This window comes from Sorex araneus, chromosome 1 (assembly GCF_027595985.1).
Source record: "Sorex araneus isolate mSorAra2 chromosome 1, mSorAra2.pri, whole genome shotgun sequence".
NCBI classification, from domain to species: Eukaryota; Metazoa; Chordata; class Mammalia; order Eulipotyphla; family Soricidae; genus Sorex; species Sorex araneus.
The window spans coordinates 367,738,154-367,756,449 of NC_073302.1; the positions used below are offsets into that span (position 1 = coordinate 367,738,154).

Sequence of the window (18,296 nt, forward strand, 5' to 3'; positions counted from 1 at the left end):
TGCTGGTTATCAATAGAACCAGGGTCAGGCACCTGCAAGGTCAGCGCCTTCCTCGCTATTCTATCTCTCCAACCCAGAAGTGAAAGTTCAAATAAGCATCAAATTTTGGAACCAGAATACTATTCTAGGGCGGAGGGAGGAAAAGCTGAATCCTTGTTCTTACCTTTTCATCACTGATGACTTTTAGTATTTTGCATCTGTACCAACATTTATCTTCAGAAAATAATCCACCATAAATCTACAAAAAGAAAAAGAAAGTAAAATTACTTGGCATTTTAATGAATCAGAGCACAAAAATAGATTTTAAAAAAAACTGGTTCATATTACTTATTCTTTGAAAAAAATCACTTTATATTTTGAGTTACATGTCTATTATGTTTTTACTATATCCCACTCCCCCCCCAAAAAAAAGAAAGAGAAAAGCAAAATTTAAATAAGTCACAAACTGGGGCCACAACAATAGTACAGCAGTAAGCCATTTGCCTTGCACAACTGATCTGGGTTCGATCCCTAGTATCCCATATGGTCCCCCAAGCATGGCGAGGAGTAATTTCTGAGTGCATAGCCAGGAGTAACCTCTGAATATCACTGGGTGTGACCCAAAAAGAAAAAAAAAAGAAGTTATGAATTCAGGAGGCTAGAGAGAAATCCAATAGGTTAGAGTATATGCTTTGCATGAAGGGGGCCTGACTCAAATCCCCAGCACCTCATGGTTCACTGACCACCACTAAAATAATCCCCAATTTTAAAAAATTAAATATATAACTGTATCCCACAGTGATTCACTAATAAAAATAAGTAAATAAAAATTAAAATATACCTATTAAGTATATGCCATTAAAATTTAACTCAAATATACATGGTACAATCCATATTATCTTTTCCACTAAAAAATGATTTTTATACTTTGTGCTCTATAGAAGTACTTGGGTGCTTTTTTTTTTTTTTTTTGCTTTTTGGGTCACACCTGGCTCTGCACTCAGGAATGGCAGTGCTCAGGGGACCATATAGGATGCTGGGATTCGAACCCGGGTTGTCCACATGCAAGGCAAACGCCTTACCTACTGTGCTATCACTCCAGCCCCTTAAGTGCTATTTAATGGAGAAAATTAGATATGTCTAATACTGAACTATCATTTTAAAAAATATATATTTAATAAAAGAACAGAAATATTTATATACCAAGCACTTTGCATGCTCTACTAGCATCTGAGAATGTATGGTTTCTTTGTGGTGGCAGAATATAAGATCTTCCAGGTTGATAATTATACATTTCAATGAGGGAAATAGTTCACAAAACCTGTTGCTTGGCGGAACAAAGAGAATCTTAGTCAAGTGGTATGCAGTCCTTCAGTTCTGCATACCATGGTATACTTGTGATATGGGGAGAAGCTCTGTTAGGGAAAACAGGTATAAAATGGCTGTGTGGGTGGACATGATAAAAAATATTTCAATTTTATCAAATGCTAAAAAACACAAGTAATAAAGTACAAAATTAGTCTTAAATGTATCATTCTGAAATGGAAAAATTCATTTTTTAAAGCAAAAGAAACACTGAAAAATAAGACCTCAATTCACCAAAGCAAGAAAGTACAAATAAATTCAGATGCACAACTGGGTATCTCGCACTCATTTGCAAGATAATGCTATTAAAGTTAGGTTATTCAATTAAAATTTAATGATGTTCCTCCAAATAACATCAGAAAACTGGAGAACAAGAGAGCAGGAAAGGCATGCTCTCCAATGATCTTATTTTTCTGTTAGAAAACAGGTTTAATAGTAAAATTAGCTAACAATATCATCATCAATTTCAAATTATGCAGGTTACATCTTTGATTATTATTTTATAATAATATACCAAGATAATTAAAATTTAGTATAAAGCAGCTGACAAATGATGTAACCTTACTGCGACCTTACTAGGTAAGGGTAGGGATATACTTGTAATCTGGAATAGAACTGAAACCTAACCAAATAGAGGATTCTCAAATTCTTGGGGCTTTAAGTCACCATACTCATAACATACAATCTTATCTCAAATAGATCTGTCTTTAAATTATATTCAGCACATCATGCCTGATCCAATTTTCTCCTCCTACCACTTCACCATTCATGGCCTGACTACAAAAGTAAGTAAAGAGAGCCACTTTAAAGCTACAGGAAATTCATAAAATTTAATATATTCAGTGATAATCATTTAAATAACCAGGACATAGAAATGGGTGAAGCAAGGAAAGAACCCAGGAGAAATTTAAAAAGGCATCACTCTGAGGTACTGCAATTAACTAAGCACCTTCTAAAATTCTTATTTTCACACTACTTATTTTCACACTTATTTTCACACTACTATCAACACCAATAATGATAACTCAATCTTCTAAAATAAGTATCTACCACAATTTACTAATTATTACAATATAAGTTAACAATTATGGAAGAGTGCTTTAAATACTGATTTTAAAGCAGTATTTTTTTTTTTTTTTGCTTTTTGGGTCACACCCAGCGATGCTCAGGGGCTACTCCTGGCTTTGCACTCAGGAATTACTCCTGGCGGTGCTTGGGGGACCATATGGGATGCCGGGGATCGAACCCGAGTCGGCCGCGTGCAAGGCAAACACCCTACCAGCTGTGCTATCACTCCGGCCCCTTAAAGCAGTATTTTAAATAAAGTTTTAAATACAGTTTTAAAGCAGTATTTTAAATACAATTTTAAATACTGATACACCATCAACTAGTTGAAGACCTTCATAAATATATCTGAGTTGTGAATCAATTGCTTAAAAAAATAAACAATAATATCTGCCTGACAGGGTTGTTGTGAGGATTTAATCAGTACATAAATCTTGTTTAAAAGGCTAAGATTCAGAGAAGCAGAAGAGCTTGAGAACACTGATGGAAAGAATTGGACAGTGGTGGTGGGGCTGGTACTAGAATATTCTATGTCTAAAACTCAACTACCAATAATATGTAAATTATTGATCTTTTTATACAAAAAATGTATAATATGTACATTATACAATTATTTAAGTAAAAAAACATAAAAAAGGATAAGATGATCGTATTACTATTATAAAATATTGAAGAGTATTTCATCTCCACTTCAGCTAGTGATGCTACAATGAACACCTTTGCAAAAACATCTTGCATACTTATCAAAATGTCCAGAGGGTAAATTTTTGGCAGAAACATCTATACTGTATCACTGTATCACTGTCATCCCATTGCTCACAGATTTGCTCAAGCGGGCACCAGTAACGTCTCCATTGTGAGACTTGTTACTGTTTTTGGCATATCAAATACGCCACGGGTAGCTTGTCAGGCTCTGCTATGCGGGCAAGATACTCTTGATAGCTTGCCAGGGTCTCCAAGAGGGGCAGAGGAATCAAACCCGGGTTGGCCGCATGCAAGGCAAACGCCCTACCCGCTGCACTATCACTCCAGCCCTCTTAGCTATCTACACAGAAAAATAAGTAAATTTGAGCACTTCACATAGAAATTCAAAACTTACTGGAAGTAAACCATAGTTCTAAACAAAAAAAGTAAAAGCTTTGGATGAGGGGATACACTAGGCAAATACATTCATGATCTTGGGATAAGTAAAATGTCTTAAACAGGAAGAAATAAAATCATAAATTACAATTTAAATAATAATAAGAAAATGAGTAGAGAAATCATAGATAGAAGACATTAAAATTAGATAAGGGAATAAATAGATAAATGTTAAATTAGTTAGTGTTTTCCTTTCACACTTTCAGATCTGGTTGCATCTCCAGCACCACATGGTCCCCTGCTCATTAGTGAAAGTGTCAATCCCCCAAACTCATGTCACAGAGATACGAGTAACCCCCAAGCACTGCCAAGTGTGGGAAACCCCAAAAAATATAACACAAAATACTCGTATCAAAAATATATGTATTCACATATATACATAACTTTTAACAAACTAATCAAGACCATACAAGGGAGGAAAAAAGCTGGATAAGCAATTCACAACAGGATACCCAAAGGGCTCATAAACTATGACAACGTGCTTAACCTAATTATCATCAGGAAAATGAAATTAAAATCACAAGATAAACTACTCACACACCAAAATGGTTAAAATTTAGAACACTAATTTAGAACACAGGAGAAACTACTCACAACACCAAAATGGTTAAAATTTAGAACACTAAAATGAAATTAAAATCACAAGATAAACTACTCACACACCAAAATGGTTAAAATTCAGAACACTAAAGAGTTGGTGAGAACATGGAAAGGAACTTTTATACTTTAAGAGTAACAAATTAATTCAGTACTTAGCTCACGATCACAATATCCCCTTAACCATCGATTTCTCAAGCGGGCTCAGTAACCTCTCAATTCGTCCTTTCCCTGAGATCTTAGAAGTCTCTCTCAACTCTGCCCTCCCAATGTCACACTGGAGGCTCTTTCAGGGTCAGAAGAATGAGATCCAGCTTGTTACTGGATTTAGCATATGAATACACCATGGGAAGCTTGCAAGGCTGTCCCATGTGGGCAGGAAACTCACAGAAGCTTGCCAGTTTCTCCCAGAGGGAGAAGTAGGCTACAAGATATTTGCAGCCGTGCGCTTCTGGGAGCTTGCTTTTAAGTCTCTGGATGTTGGCTGTTGATGGAATTACACACACCTGGGTTCCTCTGCCAGTACCTTCATGCGTGAGGCCTGTCTGAATGTGTGGAGAGAGGCCTCGAGCATGGCTGTGGCTACGTTCTGGTTGTCTTCGGCGGCCAGGAGCTCTGCTGGGGTGGGGAAGGAAGCTGGGGCCCATCCCCTCCAAGGGGCCCCAGGGAAGATAGCTGGGCATGCAAGCAAGAGACTCTCTTGTACTTAGCTAACAGGAAAAAACAAAATATCCAAGAATTTGACTCACCTTCTTTGGATCAAGATTCCCAAAAATTGAATTGGCATGGGGACAAACTTCAAAAAGTGAGCAACCAATCTTCACAACATCCTCACTTCTACTAATACTCTAAAAGTAAAAACACATACGAAATTCAGGAAAATATCTGACAGTGTTATACAACTGAGGATTTTATTAATAAACTAAAAACCAAGATTTAGAGCATTAGAAATTAAAACAAATTCTTTTATCAGGATTTTTCACAATTAAAGAGTTTTCATAAAAAATAAGCTTAGGGGCCAGAGTGATAGCACAGCGGGTAGGCCGTTTGCCTTGCATGTGGCCGACCCGGGTTCAATCCCCGTCATCCCATATGGTCCCCCAAGCACTGCCAGAAGTAATTCCTGAGTGCAAAGCCAGGAGTAACCCCTGAGCATCTCTGGGTGTGACCCAAAAAGCAAAATAAATAAATAAATAAACTTGGGCCTGGGGCGCCTTTGGGAGGAGGAGGTAGGATGAGTACTCGCCATGTCAAAGCCCTGGCAGCCACACTCACACCCCACAGTTGCAGCCACACCAACAGCCCAACTCCACTGCCTCATGAGTAAGTTCTGCAGAGATGCCAAATGGCCAAAACCTCCAGCACTTCCAGAAGCTCCAACAGTCACCCACTTTCCACAATCCCAGCCATGTAAGTGCACTGTCCAGTTAAATACTCTGGAGTTACATAAGTGATATCTCCAGATTCTATAATACTGACAATCCCAGTAGGAGCACACCAAATTAGATGGGAAAGTAACATAGAAGCCAACCAAGCTCAACTAGCAACAGTAGCTTAGGAAACCCTCAGACAAAACTTTAATGACTCCAAGGTGGGTTATAACAATTTTCACAAATTTTCTTTTACTGAAATACTTTCTGATAATTCCATTAGCCATTTATTTGTATCAAGCAATATTGAATCATTTTGTGCCTGCTAAGGGAGCAGCCTTGGGCTTGGGGTAGGAGACAATGGTGGAGGGAAAGTAACACTAAGGAAACAGCTCAAAAGATTTAAGTAAATTTGAAGAAAGGTTAACAAAAAAATTAAAGAACTCATTTAGGGCTGGAGAAAGATAGCACAGCGAAAAGGACACTTGCCTTGCACATGGCTGACCTGGGTTCAATTCCTAGCACCCCATATGGTCCCCCAAGCATTGACAGGAATAATTCCTGAGTGCAGGCCTGAACATTACTGGACATAACCAAAAAATTTTTTAAAAAAATTAACCTATTCAAAGCTGGAAAGATAGCACAGCAGCGCTTACTTACCATGCACACAGTTGACCAAGGTTCGATCCCAGACATGCCATTATGATCCCTCAAGAGTAATATCTGAGTACCCTAGAGTCAGGAGTAAACCCTGAGCACTTCCAAGTGTACTCTCCCCCCCAAAAAATGACAAAAATCTTCCAATTCACTATAACTTAGATGAAACTTGAAGAGACCATGTTAAGTGAAATAAATCAGAGGGAAAAAAATTAATACTGGTTTATGTCACAAAGGAACAGATATACCAAATAAAAACAAATCCCTGCTCTTAGATAGCAAAACTGAAATTACCAACCAATGGTAGGTAGAAGAAGTGGCAAACTAGAAATAACATACATTGGTGGACAGTCTTGAGCACTTTGGAAATTCTGTGTCATTTGCAGGTTGTGAGGTGCAGGAAATCCGTACATCAAAACCATAAATATTAAGACTTTTGTGACCATATTACCTAAACTATAATATTAATTTTTTTTTTTTTTGCTTTTTGGGTCACACCCGGCAATGCTCAGTAGTTCCAAGGACAAGGCAAACGCCCTACCCGCTGTGCTATCGCTCCAGTCCCTATAATGTTAAATATTTTAATAAAACAAATAGATGAGTAGCTCTGGAAAAAAAGAATGTCAGTTATGGAAGAAAAGTATTTAAAAATGCAACTATCAAAGGAGTAGACTTAAGGATCCATGACAATAAAATACAACAAGAAATTCTGAACTGGACCCTAAAACAAAAATTACAATAAGAAAACTAGTAAAATTTTAATAAAGGCTCTAGTGAATAACACTTACCAATATTAAGTTCCTAGTTTTGAAATTATACTATGGTTATGCAAGATATTAGCATTAAGGAAATCTGAATAAAGGACAGATAGACTGTACTAATTTGACAATCCTTTTACAAGTTATTTTCAGTTATTTTCAAATATATGTATCAATAAGACACCCTTAACAAAAACACAATACTGTTGCTGGTAGCATTATCCTCAACGGGGAAAAACTAAGGGCCTTTCCTCTGAGATCAGGCACAAGACAAGGATGCCCACTCTCACCACTCCTCTTCAATATAGTACTGGAAGTACTTGCGATAGCTATTAGACAGGAAAAAGAGATTAAGGGCATCCAGATAGGAAAGGAAGAAATCAAACTCTCACTATTTGCAGACGATATGATACTATATCTAGAGAAGCCTAAAACCTCTACTAAGAAACTCTTAGAAACAATAGACTTATACAGTAAAGTTGCAGGCTACAAAATCAATACCCAAAAATCCATGGCCTTCATATATGCAAACAATGAGGCAGAGGAAAGGGACATGAAAAAAACAATCCCATTCACAATCGTGCCCCAGAAAATCAAGTACCTCGGAATCAGCTTAACCAAGGAAGTAAAAGACTTCTACAAAGAAAACTACAAAACGCTACTCCCTGAAATCAAAGAGGACATGAGGAAATGGAAACATATACCCTGCTCGTGGATAGGGAGAATCAATGTTGTCAAAATGGCAATACTCCCCAAAGCATTATACAGACTCAACGCGATCCCTATAAGTATACCCATGACATTCTTCAAAGAAATGGATCAAGCAATCTTAAAATTCATATGGAACAACAAACGTCCAAGGATAGCTAAAACAATTCTTGGGGAAAAGACGATGGGAGGCATCACCATCCCCAACCTCAAACTTTACTACAAAGCAGTAACAATTAAAACAGCATGGTACTGGAACAAAGGCAGAGCCGTAGACCAATGGAACAGGGTGGAATATCCCTACACACAACCCCAAATGTATGATCATCTAATCTTTGATAAGGGAGCAAGAGATGTGAAGTGGAGCAAAGAAAGCCTCTTTAACAAATAGTGCTGGCACAACTGGACAACCACATGCAAAAAAATGGGTTTAGACCTTGACCTGACACCATGCACAAAAGTCAAATCAAAATGGATTAAAGACCTCAACATTAGACCACAAACCATAAGGTACATTGAAGACAAGGTCGGCAAAACCCTCCACGATATTGAAGATAAAGGTATCTTCAAAGGTGACACAGAACTAAGCAATCTAGTAAAAACAGAGATCAACAAATGGGACTACATTAAACTAAAAAGCTTCTGCACCGCAAGAGATACAGTGACCAGAATACAAAGACTATCCACAGAATGGGAAAGGATATTTACACAATACCCATCAGATAAGGGGTTGATATCAATGGTATATAAAGCACTGGTTGAACTTTACAAGAAGAAAACATCCAACCCCATCAAAAAATGGGGCGAAGAAATGAACAGAAACTTTACCAAGGAAGAAATACGAATGGCCAAAAGGCACATGAAAAAGTGCTCTGCATCACTAATCATCAGAGAGATGCAGATCAAAACAACCACAAGATACCACCTCACACCACAGAGACTAGCGCACATCCAAAAGAACAAAAGCAACCGCTGTTGGAGAGGATGTGGAGAGAAAGGGACCCTTCTACACTGCTGGTGGGAATGCCGACTGGTTCAGCCCTTCTGGAAAACAATATGGACGATTCTCAAAAAATTAGAAATTGAGCTCCCATTTGACCCAGCAATACCACTGCTGGGAATATATCCCAGAGAGGCAAAAAAGTATAATCAAAATGGCATCTGCACATGTATGTTCATCGCAGCACTGTTTACAATAGCCAGAATCTGGAAAAAACCCGAATGCCCTAGAACGGATGACTGGTTGAGGAAACTTTGGTACATCTATACAATGGAATACTATGCAGCTGTTAGAAAAAAGGAGGTCACAAATTTTTTATTTAAGTGGATCGGCATGAAAAGTTTCATGCTAAGTGAAATGAGTCAGAAAGAGAGAGACAGACATAGAAAGATTGCGCTCATCTATGGCATATAGAATAACAGAGTGGGAGACTAACACCTAAGAATTGTAGAAACAACTACCAGGAGGTTGACTCCATGGCTTGGAGGCTGGCCTCACATTCTGGGGAAAGGGCAACTCAGAGAAGGTATCACCAACTATAATGTAGTCAAAGGCCATGTGGGAGAAGGGAGTTGCAGGCTGAATGAGGGCTAGAGATGAGCACAGTGGCCACTCAACACCTTTATTGCAAACCACAACAGCTAATTAGAGGGAGAGAACAGAAGGGAATGCCCTGCCACAGTGACAGGGTGGGGTGGGGGGAGATGGGATTGGGGAGGATGGGAGGGATGCTGGGTTTACTGGTGGTGGAGTACGGGCACTGGTGAAGGGATGGGTTCCCGAACTTTGTATGAGGGAAGCATAAGCACAAATGTGTATAAATCCGTAACTGTACCCTCATGGTGATTCATTAATTAAAAATAAATAAATTTATTATAAAAAAAATACTGTTGCTGGTGACTGGCAAGAAAATTCTCAGAAAGAGTAGTTCCAAGGACATCATAATGAATATAAGTGCCACAAATGTAGTTAAAAAGGAACTAAGTTTAAACTGACCCTAAAAATATATTGGAAGAGGCCACTGTGAGAGAAAAAAAAATCCTACCATTAGCTAACTAAAATTCAGAATACCCCTTAATATCCTACATAAGTATGCTTTATAAATACATGGGCTAAAATAAATGGTAACTTTTAAGGTAGACATCAAATACTTGATTCCTTCATCTCATATTTGGTCTGCTTAGTCTACTAATATTTATAAAGTGTTATTACTGTCTGGGCCACACCCAGCAGTGCTAAGGGAATCACTGCTGGTAGTGCTCAGATGTCCTTTTTTGGTGTAGGAGGATCAACCTGGTCACCTGCATGTAAGACAACCTTACATGCTGTATTATTTCTCCAGTCCTACTTCAGTGTTAAGTAACATACACAGTAGAAATTTATAATTTTAGAAAGAGAATACATATGAACAGATTCATCTTAATCTGTTGTCATGTAGTTCTAAATATCTATTGCTCATCATATATATTCCATCTCCAATCACGATTTAAAATTTGTATCCTTAAAAATAATTAAATTCCTTAATTATCAATAGTTTTATCATCAATACTCATTTCATTATATATTTCCTAACTCTTTGAAAGGTGTTGGAATTCAACAGATGCCTTAATTTCGGGGTAAAATCAAAAGCTGGCATATTACGGCCTCTGTAACCTATTTCAATAAATGAAATATAAATGGATTACTGCCACACACATTTATCTATGGTGGCCTTTATACTATGGGGTTGCTAAGAGTTGAACAGTTATGATAGAATATTATCATCCATGAACCTTACTATCTTTTACAGAAAAATCTTGCTGATTCTTAGTTTCAATCTTAGCTCCAAATTTAATCAACATCTTCACATAGGATCAATCTAAATCAAAGTTTAGAGCTACCCTGACAAATACTATAGTCAGGGCTGGAGCGATAGCACAGCAGGTAGGGCGTTTTGCAGCCGACCGGGGTTCGGGTCCCAGCATCCCATATGGTCCCTGAGTACCACCAGAAGTAATTCCTGAGTGCAGAGCCAGGAGTAACCCCTGTGCATGGCCAGGTGTGACCCAAGAGCAAAAAGGAAAAAAAAAAGACAAATACTATAGTCAGTACTCACTTGAAATGTAGACAATCTGAGATTTTTTTTTGTTGTTGTTCAAGTTAAATTTACCATTTAACTACTAGAGAATAGTACAGATTATTAACATAGAGACAGTGGGCTTGAAAATAGAACATGGAGCACCTTTATAAATTGTTACTGTAAACTGGGGCTAGAGTACAGTGCGTTGGGCACTTGCTTTGCACATGACTGACCTGAGTTCAATCCCCAGCAACCCAATTGACTCCTGTGCACTACCAGGAGTAATTTCTGACTGCAGAACCAGGAATAAGCCCTGAGCTTCACCAGGTGTGGTCCAAAAACGAATTTGAAAAGACAAAAATTGTTAATGGAGACAGAGCTGTGTAAGTGTTACATAAATGAGCCTTATGCAACGTTTCTTATACAAATGGAATAATTCCTAGTCATATTCTTCTACACATTTTATTCTCATAAATTCTATTTTCCAAACTGCCAATTATTACCATCCCCACAAAAGTACTTTTCATATCATAGGAGACATTTCACATGCAGTTTACAACAGCAAAAATTAGTGAACTGTGTGTGATGGGAATTAACTCTCTTTAATTTACGTAAGTACTTTGACATGTTACTATGCCAATATAAAATTAAAAGTGATTCAGTAGTTGTTTCAATTTTATGAGACAATTATACCTCAAATTCAAGCAAATCATTAGAAGAAACTATTTTAAAATATCATCTTTTAAGAAACAATCTCATAAATGACCCCTAGATGGGGCTGCAAATTCAGAAACATCTCAGAATCCAGAAATTCATGCAGCCAAGTTTGAGGTGTAGAATATATTTCGGAAAACATAATTACAATCCTGCTATTTTTAATTTCAACCAGATGTATCATGAGAATACTACTCATAACTTGAGAAATGTACTACCTGCAGTCATTTGTCGTCCATTAATTCTCTTGTTAATAATCTTTGGTTAAGGGGGCTGGAGTGATAGCACAGCAGGTAGGGCGTTTGCCTTGCACGAGGCAGACCCGTGTTCAATTCCCAGTATCCCATATGGTTCCCCGAGCACTGCCAGGAGTAATTCCTGAGTGCATGAGCCAGGAGTAACCCCTGTGCATCACCGGGTGTGACCCAAAAACCAAAAAAAAAAAATCTTTGGTTAAGAAATAGGCATTAAGGATGACTACACATTATATACAATAATGTTTATACACACATGTATATCCTGGGGCTTTCAACTCTTTATTGGTTTGGAGAAGGACCTGGGTAAGGAGAGGAAATTAATTAAGCTGATACTTACTTGGGCCCAAAATGTTACTGCATCTTCTACATGACTTCCGACCACATCTTCAACTAAAACCAAACCACAATGCAAATTAGAAATTATCGATGTTATATCTCTTACACCCACGAATAATTTTTAGTGCCAGTACCTTTATTGTAATGTACATCTTCATCCATTTGGACAATTCCTGAAAAACTGAAAAATTCATTAACATGAATTAGATTCATACACCATTTATAACAGAATAAATGACATAATGTCCAAATTCCTGCAAGTTTATTTTGTCTTAAATATTAAATTTCTCTTTAGATTTAAAACTCTAAGATAGTTTCTTCAATAATTCTGTCATTTGAAATGTGCTGAATTTTGCAACTACATCATATACAATTTCTATCTTTGCCATTACCTTTTTAACCAAGCTTTTACAAATTCAGACTAACTTGTTAAGTATATTTTGATCATTAGATAAATCATTATATTGAAACACTGCATTGTTTTAAATAATGCCCTTCCAAACAAGAACAGGACTTTCACAACTTAAACAAAAGCAAACACTGTAAACAAATGAACAACAAATGCTTCAAACTGGCCATTTAAGTTACTGCTTTCAAAGATCGCCTGCAGTTGAACTGGAGAGAAGTGCATGGAGTAAGGCACTTGCCTCGCATCCCATCGGCCTCAGTTAAGACTCCCAGACCGTCTATGATACTCCAGTACAGTGGTGTACAAGACAAAACACCCCTGAAATTGCAAGACTTCAAAATCACTAACACATTACTTCAAAACCCATTACTTCAAAACCGATTTTATACATAAAATGTATACATAAATCTACACATAACACTTTCCCATCACAACATATTTCCAAGTAAATATCTTTGCTAATAAATATCTAATGCTAATAGACTGGAATACTATACCTTACATACAGAAATGTTGGTTTCCTTTTAAGAAAACTAAAAATACGGGGTGGGGGGCATGGGGCTAGAACCTAGGTCGGCCTCATGCAAGGAAGTGCCTTAACCACAGAACTTTTCAGGTCCCTGTAAATTTCTTGGGTCCTGAAATATTTTTAAGAGCTTTCAAAGTTATCAAGCTCCCTGTGGCGTATTCATATGCCAAAACCAGTAACAATGATGGGTCTCATTCCCCTGACACTGAAGAGCCCCCTAATGTGGCACCGTTGGAAAGGACGAGTAAAGAGAGGCTGCGAAAATCTCAGGGCTAGGAGGAATGGAGACGTTACTGGGCCCACTCGAGCAAATCCACGATCATCAGGATGACAGTGACAGGGAAAGTTATCTAAGAGCATCATGGTGCCAAAGTTTCTTAAGTTCGCTCAACTATGCAAAGAGAAGAATTCTCTCTCAGTATACACAGGGAACTAGATTTTTTTTTTCCTTCTGAATAACTATAGCTCGGTATTTCTCAAATAGACTAACATCAAAACGTCAAATACACTAACATTCAAAACGTCTTCCAAGTAGGGGTTCTTACCCCATCCCCGAATAAATCGTCAGGAAAAGTGTTTTTCCTTTTTGTTTTTTGGGGGTCACACCTGGCTATGCTTACTCCCGGCCCTGCAGTCTGGGGTCCCTCCTGACGAGCTCTGGGGACCACGTGGGGCGCCCGGAACCGAAAGCGGTTCAGGCACGCGCGGCGAAGCGCCCTCCCCACAGTCCTATCTCTCAGGGCTGCAAGTCTTTTTTTTTTTTTTCCCCTTTCAGTTGAGCAAAACTGTGAGAAATCATGGCTTCAGCCTGGAAAGGTTCTATCCCTCCCGGAGCCAGTGGCGTGAACGGACTCAACACGGAAATGCTGACTTTAAAACCGCCGCCCCCAGCCCTCCTGGAGTTATTTCTGAGGCGGACGGCTCGAAAACCCTATTTTAAAGTCGGGCCGTGTGGGGGTCGAAGCAACGGCAGGCCTGTGGCAAGTCGGCGCCGGCCTTGCACGCCGGAGCCCGCGGCGGGGTTCCATCCCAGCATCCCCTCGGGCCCTCCCCCCGAATCCCACCTGGAGGGACCCCTGAGAGCAAGCCCCGAGCACCGCCAGGAACCAAAAACACCATCACCGTAACGAAATCCTAACAGAATCGAGAAACGCGGGCGGCCGGCGACGCCGCGGCGGGCAGGCCCGAAATGGGCCTCGGCCCAAACGCACCAAGCTAAACCGCGGCGAGGGCGGGCAAGAAACGGTCCCGGACGCCACCCCCAGCCCGCACGGACGTCGAGCACTAACCTCACACTTTCCGCCACTGAGTCCCTAGCCAACTGCCCCCGGCCCCACATGCTGAGTCCACGGCCCTCAGCCCGCCACGACTCCGGGCCTCAGCCGAGTAGCGCACGTGCCGGAGACTCACCGCTCCGGATTCCGCCGCGCAGGGTTCGCACTGCGCTTGCGTGCTCGACACTGCGCCATCGTCCGGCCTCGACGCGAGCGGAGTGCGAGACCTGGCGGGCCTGCGCAGGGCGCGTGCGCGGAGCCCCTGCACGTGGAGAGCCTTGCACTGAGGCTGCGCGCTGCGGGGCCTTCTGGGCTTCCATCGGCCGTCCGCTTCGCGGCACCTGGGGGGACCGTGGAGCGTTGCTTGCCTGAGAGCTCGCACGTTCATGGGCTTTTCTTAACGCCCCCCCCCCTTGCGTTTGTTGTTTTGTTGGTTTTTTTTTTTTTAATCAATAGCGGAATTAGAAGGATCCCAGCATTCTCTATGATGGATAGGAAAGAAAGGGTACATGATAAGACAAACTTTGGTCAGTGGAAACATAGTTTTCAGGCTAGTTGGTAGCTTTCCAAGCATTACTCAGCCCAGTGTTGGCTTCATGTCGCAGACACTGCTGTTGTTTTGTTTTGGGTTTGTTTGTTTTGTTTTTTTTTAAACAACTTGAGACGGGGGTCTTGGAGAGGACGGCAGAATGAACATAGCTTAACTGTCCTGTTAAACACCCATGATAGGCCTTCTGGCAAACCTCGCTCAATATTTGAAGATTCTCTCCCTTGATTTACAGTAGTTTAGTTGGTATATATAATCTCCAACAGGCTGTAAATATAAAATATGTGCAGCTAGTCAACGTGAACATATGTTAACTCACCATCAACAATTCCTTCCCCTCTCCCAAAATTTTCTCATCTCCTTTGTTGTACTTGCCCTCAACCACCTACGTGACATTTCCAGCTTTTTGGTTTTGTTTTGAGACCCCACCAGGTAGTGCTCAGGGGCTTTGCTCTCTGCATTCAGGGATCACTCCTGGTGGGCTCGGGAGGTCAAATGGGATGAAATGGATCAAACATGGGTCTGCCACGTGCAAGCAAACACTACCCTCACCGTACATTATCACTCTGGTTCTACATTTTGTGCTTTCTCCATACTTTAATATCCATATATAACAAATGTATGTTGAAGGAATCCGTGCGTACATCTCTATCTGGCTTCTCTGCCCAAGTTCTATTCATCCTGCACTGTATCCACCCATTTTGTCCTCTATAATAGTGTTTCTTGAGTATACTATCTCACTGCTTATATATTACACTGTATCTACCTTTATATTTAGCTACCTTTGATAGACAGCTGGGGTTATTTTCATTTCTTTCAGATTGTTTCAGATGAAGCTGCTATGGAAAGCTATGTGCAAGTCTTTATATAGGAATAAGCACCTCTGTCTTGTTTAATAGCTCTGAATAGAAAGTTTTGGTCATAGAATTGTTTATCAAACTCGCAGGTAATGGAGAGATAGTATAGATGGTAGGCACTACCTTGGCATGTGGCTCTCCAGAGTTGATGAATATAATCCCCTGAGCACCGCCAAGGGTGATCTCTGAGCACAAGCTGGGAATAAGCCCTGGGCACAGCCAGGTGTAGCCCCCAAACTAAAAAATATTGAAAAAGAAAAAAATAGGACTGGAGAGATAGTACAGCAGGCAGAGGTTTGCCTTGCACCTGTGTTCTGTCCCTGAAACCACATATGGTCTACCAAGCCCTATTATAAGTGATCCCTGAGTGCAGAGCCAAGAGTAAGTTCTGCGCACGGCTTACTCTTGTGTGGCCCAATAAAAACAGAAAAAGAAACTTGCAGACTGTTTTACAAAGTTATTTTGTGAGTTTACATTTCCACCTGCAGAGTATGCACTTCAGTTGCTCCATATCCTCACCATCAGAGGTTCCCAAACTTATTTGAAATACCCATCCACTGTTACAAACAAAAACCAAACAAACAAAAAGAACCCTGCCTAGGAATTTACTATTTTTAAAGAAGATGCCCAATTTCACCTCAGCTCAGACCAACCCTCAGGATAGTTCTGAAGTCCAGGTGGCAGTAAGGCCAACTTGGGGAAACACTACTTTGTGTGTGTGTGTGTGTGTGTGTGTGTGTGTGTGTGTGAGTCTTTGTGGTTTTAGTTTGCATTTCTCTATTATTTTTTTCAAATAGATGTTATCCAAATTACATCTTCTTAGGTTAAATGCTTGTTTAAATTTTTGCTTTTTTTTTGTTTTTGTGCAACATATGGCAATGCTCAGGGCTAACTACTGATTCTGCACTCAAAAATTACTCCTGGCAGTGCTTGGAGGACAATATAGGATGCTGAGGATTGAACCCCCGGACCATCATGTGCAAGGCAAGCACCCTGCTTACTGTACTATCTCTCCAGCCCCAACTTTTCAAAAATAATTTACTTTCTGGGATTTGAAGTTCTTTATATACTTCAGATAGCTGCTTCATAGATCTGCAAATATGTTCTCCCAGTTTGTTGCTTGTCATTTCATTCACTAAAATTGTTGTCTCAATGAGCAGTCGTTCTTAATTTCGATGGAGTCAAATTTGTTCGTTTTGTCATCTACAGATCATGCTTCTCTGTTGTATCTAAGTTCACAAATTATTCATCTACATTTTTGGTTAGTTTTTACATTCCGAGCTATAATCCATTCTTAGCTAATTTTTGTGTAAGATGTGAAACATAGACTATTTTTGGTGGACCAGAAAGATAAGGGGTTGTTTGTCTTGCATATGATGGTCACTATGTTCCACCCCCGGCACCACATATTGTTCCCCATAAACCACCAGGCGTGAACCCTGAGAAGTACCCATCCACTGGTCTTAGTTGAAAATCTAAGTATTCCTTTTTCCACTGCATAGTTATTCTAGAAACTGATGTTCAAAAGGCCTCCTCTCTAAGGATCAAGATTTTTTATCATATGTACTGAGGATTGTTCATCAAGGGGATATGGGCTACCCCATCAGTGGGGTCTAGATCCTGAACAGTCATCTCCAGAAACTGGGTGAGGGACGTATTTTTTCATTACTGATTGCCATCAGTATTCTGCTTATCAGTTCTTATGTTTTTTCAGAATTTTGATGTAACAGAGATAAGTGAAATAACATCCTACTCAGTTACCTTTCAGTCTTTCCCTTTGGAACACCATCACAGATCCATGCCTTGTTGTCCATTAATTTTACCCACCAGAGACCTAACACTTAAGGTACACAGTTTGGTCTTCGATATCTTTGCATCCCATCATGTAGTTCGATATCAAGGAGTCCAGTATCATGATAGCTGAATTTTCTATCATTTATTCTAGCCTATAGAAGTATCTACTAAATGGAATTGTATACACTTCACTCAATTTATTACTATCTTGGTAAAGTGTCATCTGATCTTTCCCAGGGGAAACAGTTAAGTGGCGGCGTCTGCAGTTTTTATCATTGACACGTCCCTGAGCTTTCTTTTTTTTTTTTTTTGGTCACACCCGTCGATGCACAGGGGTTACTCCTAGCTCATGAACTCAGGAGTCACTCCTAGCGGTGCTCAGGGGACCATATAGGATGCTGGGAATCAAACCCAGGTCGGCCACATGCAAGGCAAACGCCCTGCCCGCTGTGCTATTGCTCCAGCCCCCCATCCCTGAGCTTTCTGATCCCTTACTCCATGCTATGCCACCCATATAACCTACACCATCATAGCCATGATGTAGGATCAACTTCAGATATCTTAGCCAGGGCATTAAAGCCCAAGTCAGGCATAGGTGCCACCATCCACACTCTCGGATTAAATCTTTAATTCTTTCCACCCTCTGGTCTAACACCTTCAGAAGCTACTACCAAATATAATTCCTGGGTTTTTCCCAATACATTTTAAGTACAACCTGAAATTCATTCATTACTGAAGCTTGTCTTCTATGGGGTGCTGGGGGGAGAGTTGTAGGTATCTATGGGAAGTGAGATTTTCCTTAAAGCACTCTAATGCTCAATTTGTGCCTTAAATGCCTAACATAAGCCCCTGTCATTTTGTTTTCAAGATTTCTAAATCAA

The 18,296-nt window shown here is 39.9% G+C and overlaps 1 protein-coding gene across 1 annotated transcript in view; it reads right to left on the reverse strand.

Moving 5' to 3' along the window:
• STK31 (serine/threonine kinase 31) overlaps positions 1–18,296 on the reverse strand; it is an 84,451-nt gene that overhangs the window by 58,415 nt on the left and 7,740 nt on the right. The window contains exons 3-6 of the mRNA XM_055123946.1: positions 12,140–12,186; positions 12,007–12,059; positions 4,896–4,994; positions 164–238 (exon numbers count right to left, since the gene is read on the reverse strand). Of these exons, the coding sequence (XP_054979921.1) occupies positions 164–238; positions 4,896–4,994; positions 12,007–12,059; positions 12,140–12,186 (274 nt within the window). The remainder of the gene's footprint in view (positions 1–163; positions 239–4,895; positions 4,995–12,006; positions 12,060–12,139; positions 12,187–18,296) is intronic.